The sequence below is a fragment of the Asterias amurensis genome, chromosome 6 (genome assembly GCF_032118995.1).
Source record: "Asterias amurensis chromosome 6, ASM3211899v1".
Lineage (NCBI taxonomy): Eukaryota > Metazoa > Echinodermata > Asteroidea > Forcipulatida > Asteriidae > Asterias > Asterias amurensis.
In genome coordinates this window covers 79,811-100,128 of record NC_092653.1, presented here as the reverse complement: position 1 = coordinate 100,128, position 20,318 = coordinate 79,811, and the positions used below count along the sequence as shown (strand labels likewise).

Below are 20,318 nucleotides of genomic sequence, written 5' to 3'. Positions count from 1 at the left end.
TCATCAGTGTGCGGGTAAAAACCTTATTATAGTTGACTAATGAAAATACTTATACACAGAATATCACATGAGCTTTAAAAGACCCAAAGTGTGACAGTTGATCGAAGAATACGTCAGTGTTGAAGACAACATTCCTTAGCGGGTCAATCCTTCTGAACTATTGGTCGAAGCATGATGTCGTGAACCTTCATTGAAAAAAGCAAACAATGTAACATCTTAGCTTGATGACATTATGCATTATAGTATGACACACATTTTGTTTTGTTGGGCGCCTGATTCCATTGAAAGATTTTCAACATTTAACATACCTGGACATGTGGTGGTGTTTGAAGTATGTACAAAACTGCCTCTGCGATATCATCAACTTGCAATGGCTGGGTATACAAAGGAGTAATAACGATATTGGGATTAGGAATAAAGAGTAATCGTGGTCAAATTAGTTATGATGGTTTATTATTATTCTTTGAGAAAATGTTTCTGTCCAGAAAGGAATAATTGCCCGAGTTCAAGTTCTATTGGACAATGGAATGTTGCTATTTTTGAAGAGAGTGCTTGAATGGAACCCAACGTCTAGTACTACATGCACCTTAATGTAGGCTTAATCTTTTAATGCTCTATTATTTCTTGATCCTTGCTTGCAGTAAATATCATAATAATATTGAAAACAGATCCGACATTTTAAACTGAGTTGTTGTAGAAGAGCCTTGTTTTATTTGGTTAAATTAACCTTCACTTATAATGTGCAACATTATAATGCAGACTGTGAACAAATACATTGTACTTTAGTTGAATGAAATTTATTATTTCGAGAAAATAGAATTAGCTGTTGCAAACAACTTACCAACCAAATGGACCGAGAGTATAAATGCAAAAAATAGTTAATGGCCTGACGTTTCGACCCTAGCAGACCCTAGCTGCCACTTCACTGCTTATGTTTCACTTAGTTACCTGTTCATGTTTGTTGTGTTGTCATTTAGCCTTCGAGAAAGACTCTGCTAGGGTCGAAACGTCAGGCCATTAACTATTTTTTGAATTTATTTTTCATTACATAACCAACAGACAAGCGCAGATAACGGGATCGTGCACCTTTTCTCAAAGAATCTATTATCTATCCTGGTGTCATGTGTTTTCAGTAGGATAACAGAAAATTTTTTCACAATCAAAAACTTTTTTTTTTTTTTCAAATCATCTATCCAATTTTTTAACAATAACACTTTCACTTCATGGTTTGTTGAAATTTTTAAAGTTTTGGTTTACGTTGCGAGAGACAGTCCGCCATTAACAGTGCATATGCATGCACGACATTGGAGCAACGTCATATGTTTTCACACCTTTCATTGGTTGGTATTTTATTGAATATTCAGAAGCTAGTATGGCGTGCAAAATAAATCAAAAATATCATTCAATTACTACTTAACAAATTTAATTACATTTTTGTCCTAAGGCATTATGGCTACTTTATTAGAATCCAGAGATATCATAAGGCATGGAAGGAAAACACCCCACCCCCTTGATGCACTCACACTTCATAACAATCCGTTTTCCCCCATTTCAGACCAGTAATTTTTGGTTTCAGGAGATAAGAAACCAATCTATGATATTTTCTCTTTAATGTAGACTTAACATTTATTACACTTATCAGAATTTATTACAGCATGCATGAGTAAATAAATAAAAAAATTGTTGTCAATTTCACTTAAAATATTTTAATAATTTCCCCACATTTGCACACCATAGAATCCCAAATAGTAACCACCTCACGTGATCCATCTAGTGACTAAAGCAGAATGAAACTCAATCTAGCAGAGAGTAATTTTGTTTTGAACTTTCGAGGTTGGATGATGTTTCTTTGACTCATTTGAATGTTGGCATAATAATGCACTAGTGATTAGTACCAAAAGTCAATCATTTTATAAATGTTTGAGCATATAACCAACGACAGGAAACTTTATTCTCAGCATGATTAAGCCTGATGAAAATACAGACCGTGAGTAAACTGCATAGCTTCTGTCACTGGTGCAGCTTGCACAATTTCGCGATAAACGGGAATCAAAGTTGGTGGCCGAAAACGTGAGGGTCGATAACGTATGACGCTACGATATAATTATAAAAGCGCTTAAATCGCATGGGCGCCGCCATTGTTGTTTGACCTGCTAAAATGATGCGTTCTGGGGTCAATTTCGGGTTACCCGTGGGTTGGGGATAATATGTGTTGTTTGTGACGTCACAGTCAAAGCGCGGGCGTGTATAACTTTGTGATTGAGTGCAGGCGTCCTTTGTGATGTCACAGTCACAGCGCGACCGTCCAGTAACTTCGCGCGTACATACAGTAAAGAACAATGCATGGGGGAAGGGGGGGGGGGAGCTAGGCACGACGACAGGACGTAGGCTGGTGGGGGTTATTACAGCACGTTGTGTGACAGGGAGAAGGAAGGGGCACGCAGTGTGGTACGTCTGTTGGAAGGGGGCGGGGGAATGGCAAAAAATATGGGGAACATAGTAAAAGGGCTGGAACAAATTATACGGAAAGGGGAAAAAGAAAAAGGGACTAATGATAACATTGGACAGGGAAAAACAAACTGGACAAGAGAAAAATACACAAAACGGAGAACCACCTGACTGGCGGGACCCGCGCGGAACGGGGAAAGTTATGGGCCGGAAAAGGTGCAAAGAACAATTAACGGGCGGGATGTAGGGAAGGAAGTACGGGTTAGATTTAGGATGGGGACAGGAGGAAGGGGCACAAAGTGGTATGTCTGTGTAGCGGGGGACGAGCGGGGGAACGGCAAAAATAAAATGACGACGAAAAATAACAGGGCTAGGGTAGGGATTGAAAAAATGAAAAGGGATTATCATGATATGGGACATGGAACAGGAAAATATTAAACTGAATGGGGGGATCAAGCCCATGAAACGGGAAAGAACCACAAACGGGACCCGCGCGAAACTGGAAAATATGAGTGGTAACAGTGGCAAGCAAAGAACAATGCAATTGCACGGGATCGCGGGGACGGGAGGCGTGGGTAGATATGGAACGGGATAGGGAAGGGGCACACGGTGGGACAGGGAAGTGGGAAAAAATGAACGGGGCTGGTGAGGGGAAAAAAAGTAAGGGAACTTGAAATCGATACAGAACAGGAATAAACTGAACGGGAACAAAATAAAAGAAACGGGATATACACCTAACTGGGAAAGAACCACTATCGGGACCCGCTGGAAACTGGAAAACACTGGATGGGATTGACAAATAATGCAGAAACGGAAAAAAGACGGACAAGGGTAATAGTGTACGATTTCACAAAGCACTAAGATTTGTCTTAACTGTGGATGGGTGGTTTGCCACAGTGATTTGTATTGTGACCCTGTCCAGCCTCTTTAACCCTCCCTTGTACACAACGCAGCATTTTAAACATAGAGCTTCTTAGCGGGGTTGCCGCGCGAAGCGCGGCATCCCGCTAGTAATAATAAACCATCTTAACATAGAATAAAAGGCTCAGTTTTAGATTCGGGAGGATGAGAAAAACCCATGCAGTCAGGTCGGGACTGACACAACGGTTGGATTAGAACCTGGATCCGCAGAGGTGTAATGCAGAGAGAGAAATCATGAAGCCAATAATTGTTATTGTTAATGTTATGTTTCGTGCTGGGGGTTAATAATTTCTCTTTACTTTATGATTATACCATCGAGGCAGGGCCAGTCGTATTGTGTTTTTCATGAACTACAAGTTACATATTCAAGTGCTGTATCATGAACTACAAGATGTGAACCAGACAAAAAGGGATCGAAGATGGCCGCCTCCATGGATATTCACATACTGATCGGTGAGTCTTGTGTTATTTTTACTTGATTGAAGGATCCTAAACATAATAATGGCCACATCAACTCATTAGATATCTTGGAATATCTTCAAAGACACTCTTGCTAAGCACTTCAAAAATTAAGCCATCCCATCCACACAATGCGCAAAGCTGGTGTGTGATGCGTCTTTTTTTGCCGGCTCATCAATACAGACACAGATACAGATACACATTGTGTATCAGAGTGATTGGTTGCGCTCTCAACATATGATGTCAATGGTGGCGCTCTGTAATGAAGATGGTGACACCGTATGTGTATATAGGTTTCTGTCTGTGGGTTAGTTTGTGTTGTATTGTTGGTAGATTTCGTACACCATTATATCAACTAAATATAAGTTGTTATTTCAACTCCACATGACTGCTATGTCAAGCACAGAAAACACTCTATGATTATGTTTGTGACAAGAAAATAATATCGTCTGCTTTTGTGTTGTTGTCCGCCATTTTAAAACCACCAACCAACACCTCATGGTTGCTATATTGTTCGCCAACGGTGGCCGCGCACACCACTCGAAATTGTTGCCGAACGTGCGCAAACGTTGGCAGCGTTTGCGCAAGTGGAACGCACCCCAGACTGGTATTGAAGAAAACGCTTGTAAATGTTGGGCCAACTTCACGGAGGAAATGAAAAGAAGAAACAAAATCAGAGCTCGCATTAGAGAAACTCACCAACCTCGCCAATACACACTAATAATATTCAATAAGTTGGAAATTCTCAGTGACAGAAATTACCTCTTTCATGGTTCGATAAAGTTTGTTTGCCTTTTCAGGGTCTTCATCGGGATACATGCGTTGACTAAACTCTGTTTCTACTGTACCTGGTGAGATTGCCTGTATAAAACATGTGAAACCAAAACTAAAATTTGAATTATGGGATTATATCAAAGAGCTAGTCACACTATATGTAATTAAAGTAACGCAGACAAGTGTCCACCCCAAAATACATGGTTGTTTTACATCCAAATTTTTATGGTGAGGTTTTCCAAACTTCTGTATGGATTGAGTAAAATGGTGTCAACTCAATATTGTGTATGGTGCAAAACAAAATAAATAGAGGCTATCATTATTCATTATGTTACCTTGTAAGTCAGCGGGTTACAAGTTGTATACTTACTGCTACTCCGATTCTGCTTTATGTACATTGTAATTCTCAGAGGGTTATACATACTACATGACTATACTCACTGCTACTCTGATTCTGCTGTTCTTTTCTCTTAGCTCCAATCTGATGCCTTCATTCATGGCAGTTATCCCATATTTGGTGACACCCGTAAAAGTGAAAGCTCTCTTTGCTGACTAACTCTGTGACCAGAAAGACTGGGGAAAATGTGTTCATTTAAGACGAGGGGTAGTTTAGTGCTAGATATTAAAGGAACACGTTGCCTTGGATCGGTCGAGTTGGTCTTTGGAAAGCGTTTGTAACCGTTTTTTATAAAATGCATATGGGTAGAAAGATGTTGTAAAGTAGAATACAATGATCCACACAAACATGCCTCGAAATTGCGTGGTTTTCCTTTTACCTCGTCGACTAACACGTCGGCCATTTATGGGGGTCAGAATTTTGACTCCCATAAATGGCCGACCATGTTAGTTCGCACAGTAGAAGGAAAACCACGCAATTTCGAGGCAAACCTTGTGTGGATCATTGTATTCTACTTTTAAAACATCTTTCCAACCATATGCATTTTATAAAAAACGGTTACAAACGCTTTTGTTTTTGACCAACTCGTCCGATCCAAGGCAACGTGTTCCTTTAACAGACTCGGACATGATTAGCAATTGAACAAAAACAAACTTATAAAGGTTGTGGGCCAAGTTCTGTTACTTACTGTTCCACGACCTGCCGGTTTTTTAAACTGCAGATTAAGAACTCGTCGCTACCCTTTTATTCCCTTATTGATACATCAATAAAATCATCACAATTATAAAAACTGTCACTCTGCTATCTGACATTATAGAGGCTTTTATTTTCGACCTTGTCTGAGAATAAAACATTCCAATGCAATTGCGTACATACTGCACAGTGGTACAAAATACCAATCCCAGGCATTAAGTCGTGTTCAAAAATGATTTCTTTTGTTGTATTTTTAACATATTTTTCTATAGAATGTGAACTGAATGTTTGGATTCTTTGAGTACTTATCAATGGATTTCAGCAAGTATCTTTCTTTTCGCTCGTCAATAGTCAAACGCCCTCTCCCACATTATAGTGAAACATTTACAATCCAAGAGGTAAGATACATTGGCTGTAAATGGTTCCATGATCTTCTATTGTCTTCAAATAAAAGAGTAATATTTACCTGCCGATCATAATAATCTGGCCATCTTTAGTTCCTTTCTCTTCCATCTGCTTCACAGCCTCCCGGGTACATACAGCTGGAGCTAAAACATTCACCTAAAGAAACAACCAGCAGTTAATATTTAGGTCAGTTTACTTGGAAACAATAATGTGTAGGTGCTTTGATTTTCTAGATGTTTCTGTCACATGTTTGATTTGTGTTTGAAGTAGCAATCTTTAATTATAGACACACCATTGAAGTTGAATAATTGATTTTACACTAGATTGCATGATACAAGTTTTTATTTAAGTAGCTTTACGCCTAATGTTGCTAAGACCTTTCAAAAAGATGAACTCCACTTCAAGCATATTTCTCCACTTGTCCGTTTCTCCATTCAGAATACCCATACTTCCAGCACCAATAGATCTTGCATGATTTAGACCTGCATTATTTATACAGACATCCACTCCACCAAACTTCTCTTTGATTTCAGCAAACATAGCAAGAATCTCGTCTTCCTTTGTCAAATCACACTTGATAGCATGTAGTGAACCAGATATTGAGCTGTCACTTGACAACATCTGCATGTCATCCTTTGGAGGCAAGCAAATGAGACACTTTGACGCAATTATCTTCCCAAATGACACATTTAAAAACCAATTTTTGTTTTAAAAACATTTACAAACACTGAGCTCTTGGTGTGAAACAAGGTTATAATTGTCTAAAAGAAAACCAAAGTAATAATAAAACTGAATCTCCTTGATTTCAGCAAACATAGCAAGAACGTCATCTTCCTTCATTAAATCACACTTGATAGCATGTAGTGAACCAGTTATTGAACTGTCACTTGACCTAAGACCGGAACTTTCCCTCTGAAAGAGTATCAAATGAAATTATATTTTAGACCATTTTACGACTTTAAACTTTTCCTTCACTTTCATGTGGACTCAAGCCTCTCTTGCATCCATAGGCATGCTGTTGGCTGAATAGTGCCACATCCAAAAACATTGTAAGCAAGTTAGACAAATAATATTAAGAGGATTTTGAACTGCTGACAGAGCCATAATCAAAGGTTTGAAAATCAAAACAGCTACATGTACATTTACCTGAATAGCTTTAATGTTCCTTGCACAAGCTATAACTTTCAATCCGTGTTTGACTAGCGACCTGGCTATACCTTGACCAATACCTGTTGATGCTCCTGTAACCAAGGCAACATGTCCAACCCATCTCTGCATACAACCTGTTATGCCAGCCATCTTTAACTCCTGCGCAAAAGTTGCATCAAAAAGGTCTATTACTGAGATGGTAAAAGTTCATAAGATATAGACTATTGTTGGATGAATAGGGAAACAAACCAGCGCGTTATCACTCATTACTGTATTGCACTTCCACATGAATTAAGAGGGAGTGGGAGGAGTTACCATCTTAAAGTGGACAAGATTCCCTCCGCCGATGAACTCATACATTCCAATTATATCGCAGGTCAGTTCTTTATACATAATAATAATAATAATATACTATGGATGTTATTATTATCACATTTGACGACTCTATACCTCAAAACCCGTTGTCATCCGACCTAATTATCACAAACTTGAACCTAATAGTCCAGTCAATCTATCAGAAATACTGGCTTGACCTGGAAAAAATTGCAACAGAATTGATTTCAACGGTTATGGGTTCCATAAACACCCAAGTTTAACATATCAAAAGTCCTCCAAAATCCAAGTGGCGGAAAGCCGTCAAATTTGCATAATTATGTTAATTAGTTTCCGCCATTAGCTGAAAATGAAAAAACACGCATATCTTGACAACAAAGAGGGCTAGCATGCTCAAAATGGTGTCTATACCCATGTTTTCATGGTCAAGGAGTCCAATGAAGAAAATAATAACCTTTAAAAAGTGACGAAAAGTCTTCAAATTTGCATAATTGTGTTAATTAGTTTCCGCCATTAGCTGAAAATGCGAACCATGCATATCTTGACAACAAAGAGGGCTAGCATGCTCAAAATGGTGTCTATACCCGTGTTTTCATGGTTAAGGAGTCCAGTGAAGAAATAAATACACTTTCAAAAGTGTCGAAAACCCTTCAAATATGCATAGTTATGTTAATTAGTTTCTGCCATTAGTGGCAAAACATGCATATCTTGACAACAAAGAGGGCTACCCGTGTTTTCATGATCAAGGAGTCCAGTGAAGAAAGGAATAACCTGCTAATTTTTATGTCAATGATTTTCCGTCATTAGCTGAAAGTGAAAAACATATCTTTAAAATAAAGAGGGCTAGCATGTTCAAAATGGTGTTTATACCCTTGTATAGCAGTTCTTGAATCAGTTCTTGAAAGGCAAGGGCCTTTTCACAAGCATGGATGATGTCCTCTTTCTTTGCGCTTTCAATCATGAAAGTATCAGCCACTTTTGACAATTCATTGGTACGGATCTTGGGGACAGGCCTACTTGCTTTCCAATGCCATACAGCCTTGGTGTCGTGTCACACCCCCCAAGTGCATGAACAAAAAGTAGCCTTGAGCATACAGAAGGGCCAAGCTCCTCCTTACGGATGTTCCACATGCGATTTTTATTTTGTTTCGGCTTTGGCATGAAGAATAAGGATCTGCCTTATGCATGGTGAGAAGTAGCACTAACAGGTCGGTGTCATCCCAACAAGCACAGTGTCATTGGACAAGGGATGCTGCAATGGCTTCTTGGACATTTTGTAGAAGCACCCAGATATCAACAAATACTTCCTGGAAGGGTGTTGTTCGTCGCATGGATCGTTGTTGGGCATGATTGGCAAAGGTGGCTGATACTTTCATGGTGGAAAGCCCAAAGGAAGATCATCCATGCTGCTAAAAAGCCACTGCATTTCTCTACAAAAGAGATCAAAACACCGTTCTTAAAAAACTGCGATTGAAGAACTTCAGTGACGAAACTTTAACAGACTGCCAGAGCTCGAAATATGTTGAGGCTAGCAATTTGGCACCTACTGAGGCATCTGCAAAGTTCCACAGTATGCGAAGTTATACTACCAAATTCAAGAAGGGGGGGGGGGGACGATGACTTAAATCGACTGGATTGTGGTTGGGCAATGAACTTCTCATGATGTCCCACTGGAACAAAGCCAACAAGTTGGGAGATCTACCCACGATGAGTTGGTTTTAACTCTTAACATCATACCACTACCCGAATCGGGCCACCTCTCTACACCAGATAACTATACTGGGGATCATTCTGTCTTATCTTGTCATGAAGACATGCAACTGGGCAAATCCTGAGTCAGTGACAAGAACATGTCATGTGTCATTACCTTCATCAACTTCAAGAAAGCCAATGGCACTGTACACCGATGCAAGCTCATTGAGATCCTTCGAGCATGGAGTTCAGAAAAGGCAATCACTGCAAGCTACAACAATTTGTGGGCTAAGGTGGTCACCCCAGAATGTACCACATACCTCTTTGAAATCACGGATGGAGCTCTGCATGGGGACACACTAGCATTATTCGTGTTCGTGCTCGTCATGGATTGCTTTGAGGTCTGCTATCAATGGCAGGGAGGAAGAGCTAGGCTCTACGCTTGCCGAGCGCCGGAGAAGGAGAGTGCCAGCTGTAGTGATTACAGGCCTTGACTATGCTGACGACATCTCTCCTCTCAGACACAGTGGATGGGGCACAAAAACTGCTTGCAGCTGGTTAGCTCTAGTGCAGGCGAGTTGGCCTGTAGCTCAACTCGGAGAAGACAACGATATTGACGATCTGCCCACTGAGTTGATAAATCAACTCAGTGGGCAAACTCTAGGACTCCCCTAGAGGTCATTGAAGAGCTTAAATACCTTGGCGTCCTCATATGATCAACTGAGAGTGAGAAAGAGTGAGGAGAGCTTTGGCACGGAAGGCCCTTCCTGGCAAGAGCATCTGTGGAGAGCTGGTCTCAACGATATCATCGTTGCTACAGTTGAGTCTGTACTTCTGTATCGAGTCAAGACATGGACTCTGATAGCCAATCAAGAAAGAGCACTAGACGGCGTCTAAACAAGAATGGTATACACGGATGGTCCTTGATGTGCACTATATTTAAGGACCGTATGCCCAACTCCAAGCTCTACGATGCCCTACCAAGGGCATCGTCAATCATTTGTCAATCAGGGAACGAAGGATGAGGCTGACTGGCCACTCTGTCCGCCATCCAGAGCTAGCTGTGGGCACCCTTATTCTTTGGGAACCAATGGATAGAAACAACAGCAAGGGCAGGAGGAGACTAACATTCGTAGATCAGCTGACGAATGATGCAACACGATCATCAGAGTTTCCCGAGAGTGCGTCGGCTGAAGACAACCTCTCGCTCAACTGAATTGGCAATGGTCAAACAGAACCTGTTGCCAGTGAAAACTGACTTGCCACCTGCACCAAATGAAAGATATGCATGTTTTTTCACCAATGGAAGAAACTAATTAACATAACTTTGCAAATTTGAAGGCTTTCCAACACTTTTGAAAGGTTATTCATTTTTTCATTGAACTCCTTGACCATGAAAACATGGGTATAGACACCATTAAAGCATGTTAGCCTTCTTTGTTTTAAAGATATGCATGTTTTGCATAATGGCGGAAACTAACTAACATAATTATGCAAATTTTAAGACTTTTCGGCACATTATAAAGGTTATTCTTTTCATCATTGGACTCCTTGACCATGAAAACTTGGGTATAGACACCATTTTGAGCATGCTAGCCCTCTTTGTTGTCAAGATATGCATGTTTTTTTCATTTTCAGCTAATGGCGGAAACTAATTAACATAATTATGCAAATTTGACGGCATTCCGCCACTTGGATTTTGGAGGACTTTTGATATGTTAAATTTGGGTGTCTATAGACCCCATAACAGTTGAAGTTAGACAATAATAATACTTGTGAGGCAGTGCTCTCAACCCACCTTTGTTTTTTGTTATAGTTATGGTAAATTATTCTTTATAAGCAGTACGAGTTACTTTTTCAATATTTCTTTTTTACTTTAATGCTTCGGACAATACAATTAAAACAAGCACAGACGTCCAGGGAAGGGCAAAAGTGATGACAAAAATGTCATCAAAAAGATGTGCCCTCCGAGACCTATTAATAAAAAAGTAAAAATGAATATACTGTAACATTCGTGCCAATCAGCCAGTAGAGGGCGCCAGCACGGCTCCGCGGTGGAGCTAGTTGCTCGCTCGCCTAGAGATGTTTTCGTTGGCTGGAATTGTGGATTTGTAAACAACGGATGTCTGGAATAAAACGGTCAGGAAATCAAGCAGAAATACCGATTTTTAGTGTGTTTCATTGCTCTGTATTGTTGTGGTTATTGACACAGGATTTTTGTGTTACATTGGTGGCGGCGGCGGGACAACAAGAGCAAAGGAAATCAGTAAAAAATTTGTTTTTTCTGTTTGTGAAATCCTCGTGGTTGGGACAGCATGGCGTTGGACTCGCCATACGCCCAGGTCAAGCCGGACCAGACTAAATTACTGAGTGAGACATGCTTTTTTATCACAGTAGAAAAATAATTATTTTTAGGGCTACAGAAGGCCAATGCTAGCAAAGACAAAAATGATAATAACCATAGGGGTCAGCCACGGATTCTAGGGGGCAGAACTGGTGCGTCTGCTTCGGGTCATGTGGGTTCGGAAAGGTTGGGGTGGCACCGTACGGAGCCGTTCCGGCTGTCACCGCAGCCTACCGACACGAGGGCAGAAGAGTTGGGGCAGTACCACATGGAACTGTTCCGGCTGCTTGCGAAGCCATTCCGGACGCCCCTGCAACTTACTGACATGAGGGCAGGAGGGTTGGGGCGGCACCGCACGGAGCCGTTCCGGCCATTCTCACAACTTACCAACACAAGGGCAGAAGGGTTGGGGCGGCACGACATAGAGCCATTCCGGCTGTCTCCGCATTCTACTGACACGAGGGCAGGAGGGTTGGGGCGGCACCGCACGGAGCCATTCCAGCTCTCTCCACAGAGCATCAATGATGGTGGGGATGCCATGGTTAAGCCGGATGTCCAGGTAATACAACGTGACCATGATCAAGCTGGGCAGCTCCGCTATGTACAACACAATTGGGTGGAGCAAAGGAGCCTGCTCCGCACTGTAAAACCCAATGGAGTGGAGCAGATGGATGGACTCCACCCTGTACTAAGCAATGGGGTGGAGCAAAGGAGCCTGCTCCACACTGCACAACCCAATGGAGTGGAGCAGATGGATCGACTCCACCGTGAACAAAGCAATGGGGTGGAGCAAAGGAGCCTGCTCCACACTGCACAATCCAATGGTGTGGAGCAGATGGATCGACTCCAACCTGTACAAAGCAATAGGGTGGAGCAAAGGAGCATGCTCCACGCTGCACAACCTAATGGAGTGGAGCAGATTGATCGACTCCAACCTGTACAAAGCAATGGGGTGTAGCAAGGGAGCCTGCTCCACACTGCACAACCCAATGGAGTGGAGCAGATGGATCGACTCCACCGTGTACAAAGCAATGGGGTGGAGCAAAGGAGCCTGCTCCACACTGCACAACCCAATGGGGTGGAGCAGATGGATCGACTCCAACCTGTACAAAGCAATGGGGTGGAGCAAAGGAGCATGCTCCACGCTGCACAACCTAATGGAGAGGAGCAGATGGATCGACTCCACCCTGTACAAAACAATGGGGTGGAGCAAAGGAGCCTGCTCCACACTGCACAACCCAATGGAGTGGAGCAGATTGATCGACTCCAACCTGTACAAAGCAATGGGGTGGAGCAAAGGAGCATGCTCCACGCTGCACAACCTAATGGAGTGGAGCAGATTGATCGACTCCAACCTGTACAAAGCAATGGGGTGTAGCAAGGGAGCCTGTTCCACACTGCACAACCCAATGGAGTGGAGCAGATGGATCGACTCCACCGTGTACAAAGCAATGGGGTGGAGCAAAGGAGCCTGCTCCACACTGCACAACGCAATGGGGTGGAGCAGATGGATGGACTCCACCCTGTACAAAGCAATGGGGTGGAGCAAAGGAGCCTGCTCCACACTGCACAACCCAATGGAGTTGAGCAGATGGATCGACTCCACCCTGTACAAAGCAATGGGGTGGAGCAAGGGAGCCTGCTCCACACTGCACAACCCAATGGAGTGGAGCAGATGGATCGACTCCAACCCGCACAACACAATGGCGGTGAGTTCCGTGCGGATCGTGATCTGGATCGCTACCTTTTTCCTGCACCCGCGGTTGTGGTCTCCACTGCTACAGGAAGTACATACGGGATTGTCACGTGCGAGGTTGTGAATACACCACATTGTTCGTAGCCTTGCTCAAGGCAGTCGAATTATTCACTCCGGAAAAAGACCGCCGCTGTATAAAAACCCACCCGTTTTCACTGTGCGTAACATCGCACGACACGATGCCCCCGTACACTATCCGCATGCGTCGGCCGTTAGGCCGACAGCCTTGTAGGGTCTGTGTTGAAGCCACTGACCTCATTACTATAATAAGCGAAGAGTTCCCACGGTCAACTCATTACCATAATGCCCGCGAAAGACGAGACATGTTTACATCACACACGAGCATGATAGGGTCGTAAGGTCGTGATAAGGGAAGTGCGTGATTGGACGTCAAAATGAATAATTCATTTGCCTCACATCCTGTGTTGTCTGATAGGTCTGACGAAAGATATACATATTTATGGGCTGCATACTAGCATATCCGAGAGCCCCCCCCCCAATTTTTTCCACTAGTGGAAGTTTTTCAATACAACACAATAAACCCGGAAGTTACAGACCCGACAAGGCTGTCGGCCTGACGGCCTCCGCATGCGGTTAGTGGTACGAGTGCGGATGACTTGTGTGCACAGTAGTCGTACGATGTGACAGTGTGTATACGGGTGGGCCATGCGGTGTGATCGCACGCACAGGGTATACGGGTGGGTTTACAGCGGCGTCTTTTCGGAGCGAATAATGCGACTGCCTTGAGCAAGGCTACATTGTTCGTGGGTGGTGCGGGATGATGGTGAATGAACTTGGAGTAGACGGCGGCCAGTCAAATTCCCATGGGGCTGGTAACCGTTTGGAACAGCCCCAAGGCCCTCTGGTGCCCCAAGGCCCTCTGGTGCCGCAACACCAGCCACGACACCAACCAGGATCCAAAGAAGAGAACCACGCCCAACTAGGATGCAACGAAGAGGACCACGCCCACTCGGAACAGCTACAAGCCTCCCCCCTGCGTCGTCTCTACGAAAGCGCTCAACCAGAGGCAATGAGTCCACCTGCATGGAGCAGCTCTCTACCCCACATCGACGTGGAGTTCTGACATCGGACGCTGTCGAGGGCACCCCGGCACGGACAATGCCTGATCGATGCCCCACTAGAGGTATTGGAGCAGCTGTTTCAGCAGACATAGTTGAAGGGGAGGTCACTCACTTGACGGAACACCAGATCCTAGAGCCAAAACCTTTTTGTTTTCTTGTCCCATGGAGCAAGTACTGCTCAATGTTTAATTCATATTTATCCATGTTTTGTGTTTATTCATGTACTTGTTTTCCGTTTGAGTTTACTATTAGTCTCGTATGTTACTACACGGCTACTACCAAAAGCTTACATAATAATATAGCGGCTGAGGAATGTTGCTTAATCTGTGTTGGGGCAATTGTATATAGTATAATGCTACATTACGCTTTTCAATGACTTCTTATTGTGAGTTATGTAATAGTCAACATACATGCCATCAGCACGCTTTGCCCTTTAATCACCTAGAAGATGACATGGATTTTTATGTAGCTCTTGTAGAGCTCCGAACCAATCAAAGATTTAACACTGATAGGCTTTCAAATCTCATACTTAATCCTTTAATATTTAACAATCAGTTTCCTGGAAACGCCGATGTCGATCCTGATAGTAACTTTTATTTTAACACACATCAAAACTCTGATTATTTATTCTGTGATCAATTTCAAGAAAGATTCAAGCACAAACCTGTCAAAGATACCTTCTCTACCTTTCGTTTAAATGCAAGAAGTTTTCATAAAAATTTTGACAGTATTTGCGACTATCTTGATCTTTTGAATTTTCAATTCTCTATCCTTGGTTTTACCGAAACCTGGCTCCATGAAAATAGCCCTCCATTTAAAATTGATGGGTACAATTTAATTTCTAATAATAGAAAAGACAAGGCTGGTGGTGGCGTTGCTTTGTACATACATGATTCTCTTATATTTAATTTGAGAAACGATATATTCCTAAACAATAACATATGTGAATCACTGTTGGTGTAATATGAAAGCCACCCAAGGTTAATCCTGCTACTTTTGTCGACTCATTTGATATTGTTCTCCAACAAACTAACAAAGAAAACAAAAAGACTTTTATTATGGGCGACTTCAACGTAGATCTCTTGCAATGTGATTCCCATTGACCTACCCAGAATGCTGTTAATAGTATTTTTTAGTAATTATCATCGGCCGTTAATAAATAGACCAACCCGTATTACTGACACGACTGCCACGATCATTGACAACATCATTTCCAAAAATCTCGATGATGACATGTCTTGTGGTATTATATTTACTGAAATTACAGATCATTTTCCCATCTTCCAAGTCTCATCATTAAAGGACACTCTTATCAGCCCCAACATTGTGCTAATCAATCTAGACGGATAATCAATGCCGGTGGTATTGCCAGATTTTCATATGATCTTGTTGAAACTGACTGGAGTGACCTTTTGTCTAATGAGGATCCTAACCTGTTCAACAAGTAAAATCCAAAACGACTTGTAAACTTAAAAGCTGGATGACCACTGGTTTGTTTAAATCTATCAAATATAAACATAAACTGTATAAAAAACATATTAACAATCCAACTGAGCAGAATAAGCATAAGTATACAACTTACCGTAATAAACTAACCACCCTGTCAAAAGAAGCTAAGTCTAAATATTATAAAGATAAATTTGACCATGCAAAACATGATGTAAAGAAGACATGGAAGATTATTAAGCTCATTCTGAATAATAATACCGGTAGTCGTAAGTCAGACACAAAACTTAATCACGAGGGTACACAAGTTAATGATGCCCATGAGGTCGCTGATAACATTCAATAGTTACTTCACTAACATTGGCCCATCACTGAATAGTAAAATTCCACAAACAGATGTGTCATTTAGAGATTTTTAAAAATGTAATCACCCTGGATCAATGTTTTTCTACCCTACCGATCAAAAGGAGGTTTGTGATATTGCCCAATCATTTAAGAACGGTAAAAGTGCTGGGTACGATGACCTGAGCTCAGATGTTTTTAAGTCCGTTATTTCCAAAATTAGTCGGCCATTATGCCATGTTTGTAATTTGTCCATTTTTAAGGGTGTTTTTCCCGATAAACTGAAAACGGCCAAAGTGACCCCCCATATTCAAAGCTGGAGACCAGTGTGAATCCGTTAACTACCGACCAATATCTGTGTTATCATGTTTTTCTAAACTTCTCGAAAAAATTGTCTATATGAGAACTTCTTCTTTTTTATCTAAATTTGATATTGCTGTAATAGACCTGGTCCATAAAATCACTAAAGGTTTTGAGAATAACTGCATATCGCTCGGTGTCTTTCTAGACTTGTCTAAGGCCTTCGACACCATCAATCACAATATTCTGCTTCAAAAGCTTAATTATTATGGCATAAGAGGTACTACTCTGAATTGGTTTTGTAGTTATCTTACGAACAGAAATCAATATACTAAAATTGACTGCTGCTCCTCTTCATTGAATAATATTACTTGTGGAGTACCACAAGGTTCCCTTCTTGGGCCACTGTTATTTGCTTTGTACATAGACGATATTTGTCATGCCTCAACGGTCCTCTCTTTTATCCTTTTCGCAGACGATATTAATATTATCTACTCAAGTGATATCAGACATGTAGAAACTATTATTAATGTACTTAATGTGCAATTAGACAAAGTATCAATTTGGCTCCAGGCAAACAGACTGTCACTCAACTTGAAGAAATGTACATTAATGGCTTTTTCAAAAAGTAAAAAGAAATTGAATTTACGTAATTGTTAAGTTAAAATTAATAATGAGCCCATACAGCGAGTAACTAATACAACATTTCTTGGGGTTTATATTGACGAATGTCTTTCATGGAACATCCATATCACAGAATTAGAAAACAAAATATAAAAAAAATATTGGTATCATGAGTAGATTGAAGTATACACTCCCATCGAGCATTCTGCGTACTTTATAACGTGACTTATTCTTTCATACCTCTCTTATTGTAACATTATCTGGGCCAATACATACAAGTCAAATCTGGATAAGTTGATTAACCTTCAAAAAAAGGCTATTCGCGTTGTATGCAAGGCCCCCTTTCTCGATCGTCTCTTATGGATATAAATGTATTTCAGCAAGATGTTTTTATGTATAAGTTTGTAAACAACCAACTTCCTAAATCATTACTCAATCTTTTTGTTTTTAAAAGCACCGCACATGATTACAATACTAGGTCGTCAGCTAAATTACATGTTCCCCTATTTAGATCAACTCTTTCCCAACACACAATTTCTTTCACTGGACCAAAAAACTGGAATAATCTTCTACCACCAATAACTAATTGCCCCTCAATTAGCTCGTTTAAATACCGACTTAAAACGTTTTTACTAAATTCCCAACGTAATTGATCGATTTGCTTTTTTATACTGGTAGTTGGCTTAGCCGTTACTTACCTACCTACTTACTCGTCTATGTTTTCTAATTTGTATTTGTTTGTTTAGTTGCTGTCCCTTTGTTTACTTCACATACATGTACTGCTTCATAGTTATATTTACATTGTTTAACCATGGTTAAACCTTTGTGTAGTTTCTACCGTAGTGGTATGTATTATTCGTCTATTTAGTGTTCTGTAATCTTGTAACGGGCACATCCGCCACAAGCCTCGGCTTTTAGGATGATGCCTCCATGTGATGTGAATGTGGAAATAAATGTTTTATTGATTGATTGATTGACTGATGGCCAGTTATCTTTCCTATTGTTGTAAAGGAGGTGTCTCCCTGGCGGAGCCGGTCCCGGGTGTTTACTGCCTGCTTTGGGTCAAGCAGAGTCCTCGGGGGGGGGGGGGGGGGGGGGGGCAGTGTAACATTCGTGCCAATCAGCCAGTAGAGGGCGCCAGCACGGCTCCGCGGTGGAGCTAGTTGCTGGTTGGCCCACTGCTGGAATATTGGGAAACCCGCTCGCCTAGAGATGTTTTCGTTGGCTAGAATTGTGGATTTGTAAACAACGGATGTCTGGAATAAAACGGTCAGGATTTCAAGCAGAAATACCGATTTTTAGTGTGTTTCATTGCTCCGTATTGTTGTGGTTATTGACACAGGATTTTTGTGTTACAATACTTATACATTACACACTCTAAAATTGTAGTGAAAATGAAAACAAAAGATGGCAAGTAAAAAGCAATACAGAAACGATATACAACAACCACCATATAAAAACTACCAAACTAAAACTAAGGCCCCTAATTGTCAAATAAGGGGCCATTGCTACTGACCAAAGCAGATTTAACCCTTGTTTTTTGGAACCGTTCGATTTTTTTAATGCTATACAAAATGTTGCGTTTTTGAGATATCGCCGAAACTCTGGAGCGAAGTATAGAAATTAAAAAAGTGATTATGTTTTCCATAAATCTAGTACTTTGATGTTTCTAACCAATATAAACCAATTGATATTCAATAATACATAATCCTGTCATAAATGGAGCCATCTGTTGATTGTTAGCAGGCTTTTGATTGTTTTGAGGAGCTTATATTGTTGATTGTGTGCAGCAGGCTTCTGATTGTCATGCCGACAGCTGTGGCCCCCCTATACGTTTATTGTATCTAGTTTTCAGCACCCCCGCCTCGCAAACAGAGCTTTAGTAAGCTTACTGGGGAGTATGAGGAAAGGACTTGCCAGTAATATTTGTCTGGTCTGAAGAGAGATAGACATGACCGGACAGGAAAGAAGTTATTTATTAGTAAATATCATAAGTGCACAAAAAACATTGCCAATATCTTTGGTGGCGTGGTAGAATGAATTGGCACTTTCATGCAGTAACGTATAGTCAGTGGTATATAAAGACATCCTTAGGGTTAACTTCAATTAGGTCGGGGTTTTGGGGTATGGCTACATTTAGGGCTCGAGTTACATTCAGCTACAAGTTTAGGGCTTTTATAAGGTCAGGCTACATAAGGTCGGGCTACATTTAGGGCTCATACTACATTAAGGGGGCCGCCCAATGTAGTTTACTATGAAATCACTTTGTAAATGACCGTTACCTTTTGCTATGGTTTCTGGGCAGCATTGCCACCAAACAGTCTTTAGATTTGATAAACCTAAACCTAAAACTTGAAAGGTTGGGAAACGCAACCTAACGCTGATGCTGTGATTGATCTATACCCACGGGACGTGATCATTTCGGTAAAATTATTGAATGGTAATAAAACACGACCGTATATTATTCGAGGTACCAACGTCAATGAGTTATACCCCTCAATATGAGAGGGATCCAAACCATTTCCAGATGGATTTAGACCGTTTTACAAATAGCAGGTATCAACACCAATTCACATGGAGTTAAAACGACACAAAAAATGCTTCTCTTACGCACATCACTTAAACCAAACTCATCCTGCGCCGCAGCTGAGGCTTTACATTCATGATTGACAATCAATAATGAAATGAGGAGGCAAGATTTTGGATGTTGGTAAGAAATACTATTATATAATATTAAAGTAGAGGGAAAAAAATAAGTTTTACTTACCTGCACAGTTGACTCATCTAGGCGCTTGTCCTGAACTGCCTCTCTATAGTTATCATTGAAACAGCTGGGTTCATCTGAGTAGCGAAGGGTGGACTACGGTGGCCTGAAGGGACATCAAACAAGTCATTTGACGTGTATATAATTTATACGTAAAAATTCACGGTTTTGCCCCAATTCGCAAGTTCACGTAAAAATTTGCAATTGAGACCCACATCGTGAATAGTTTGTACATATTATGTCACTTAAAGTCACGATTTTTGCCCCAAATCGTAAATATTATGGCGCAACGGAGAAGTAGAACACCCCTTTGCTAGGGGTGGAATAGTCCCACATTCAAAGATCCCGCTAGCGCACGTGTGCAGGTAGACTGTGCCCCCAACCTTTAT

General features: G+C 41.3%; 1 protein-coding gene and 1 pseudogene across 1 annotated transcript in view; one reads left to right on the top strand and one right to left on the bottom strand.

Annotated features, from left to right (window-relative positions):
- Positions 1-6: 6 nt before the first annotated feature.
- On the bottom strand, positions 7-19,972 carry LOC139939162 (dehydrogenase/reductase SDR family member 11-like; annotated as a pseudogene).
- Positions 3,696-20,318, top strand: part of LOC139939161 (general transcription factor IIH subunit 3-like) — a 67,239-nt gene continuing 50,616 nt past the window's right edge. The window contains exon 1 of the mRNA XM_071934925.1: positions 3,696-3,822. Within this exon, the coding sequence (XP_071791026.1) occupies positions 3,789-3,822 (34 nt within the window). The 5' untranslated portion in view covers positions 3,696-3,788. The remainder of the gene's footprint in view (positions 3,823-20,318) is intronic.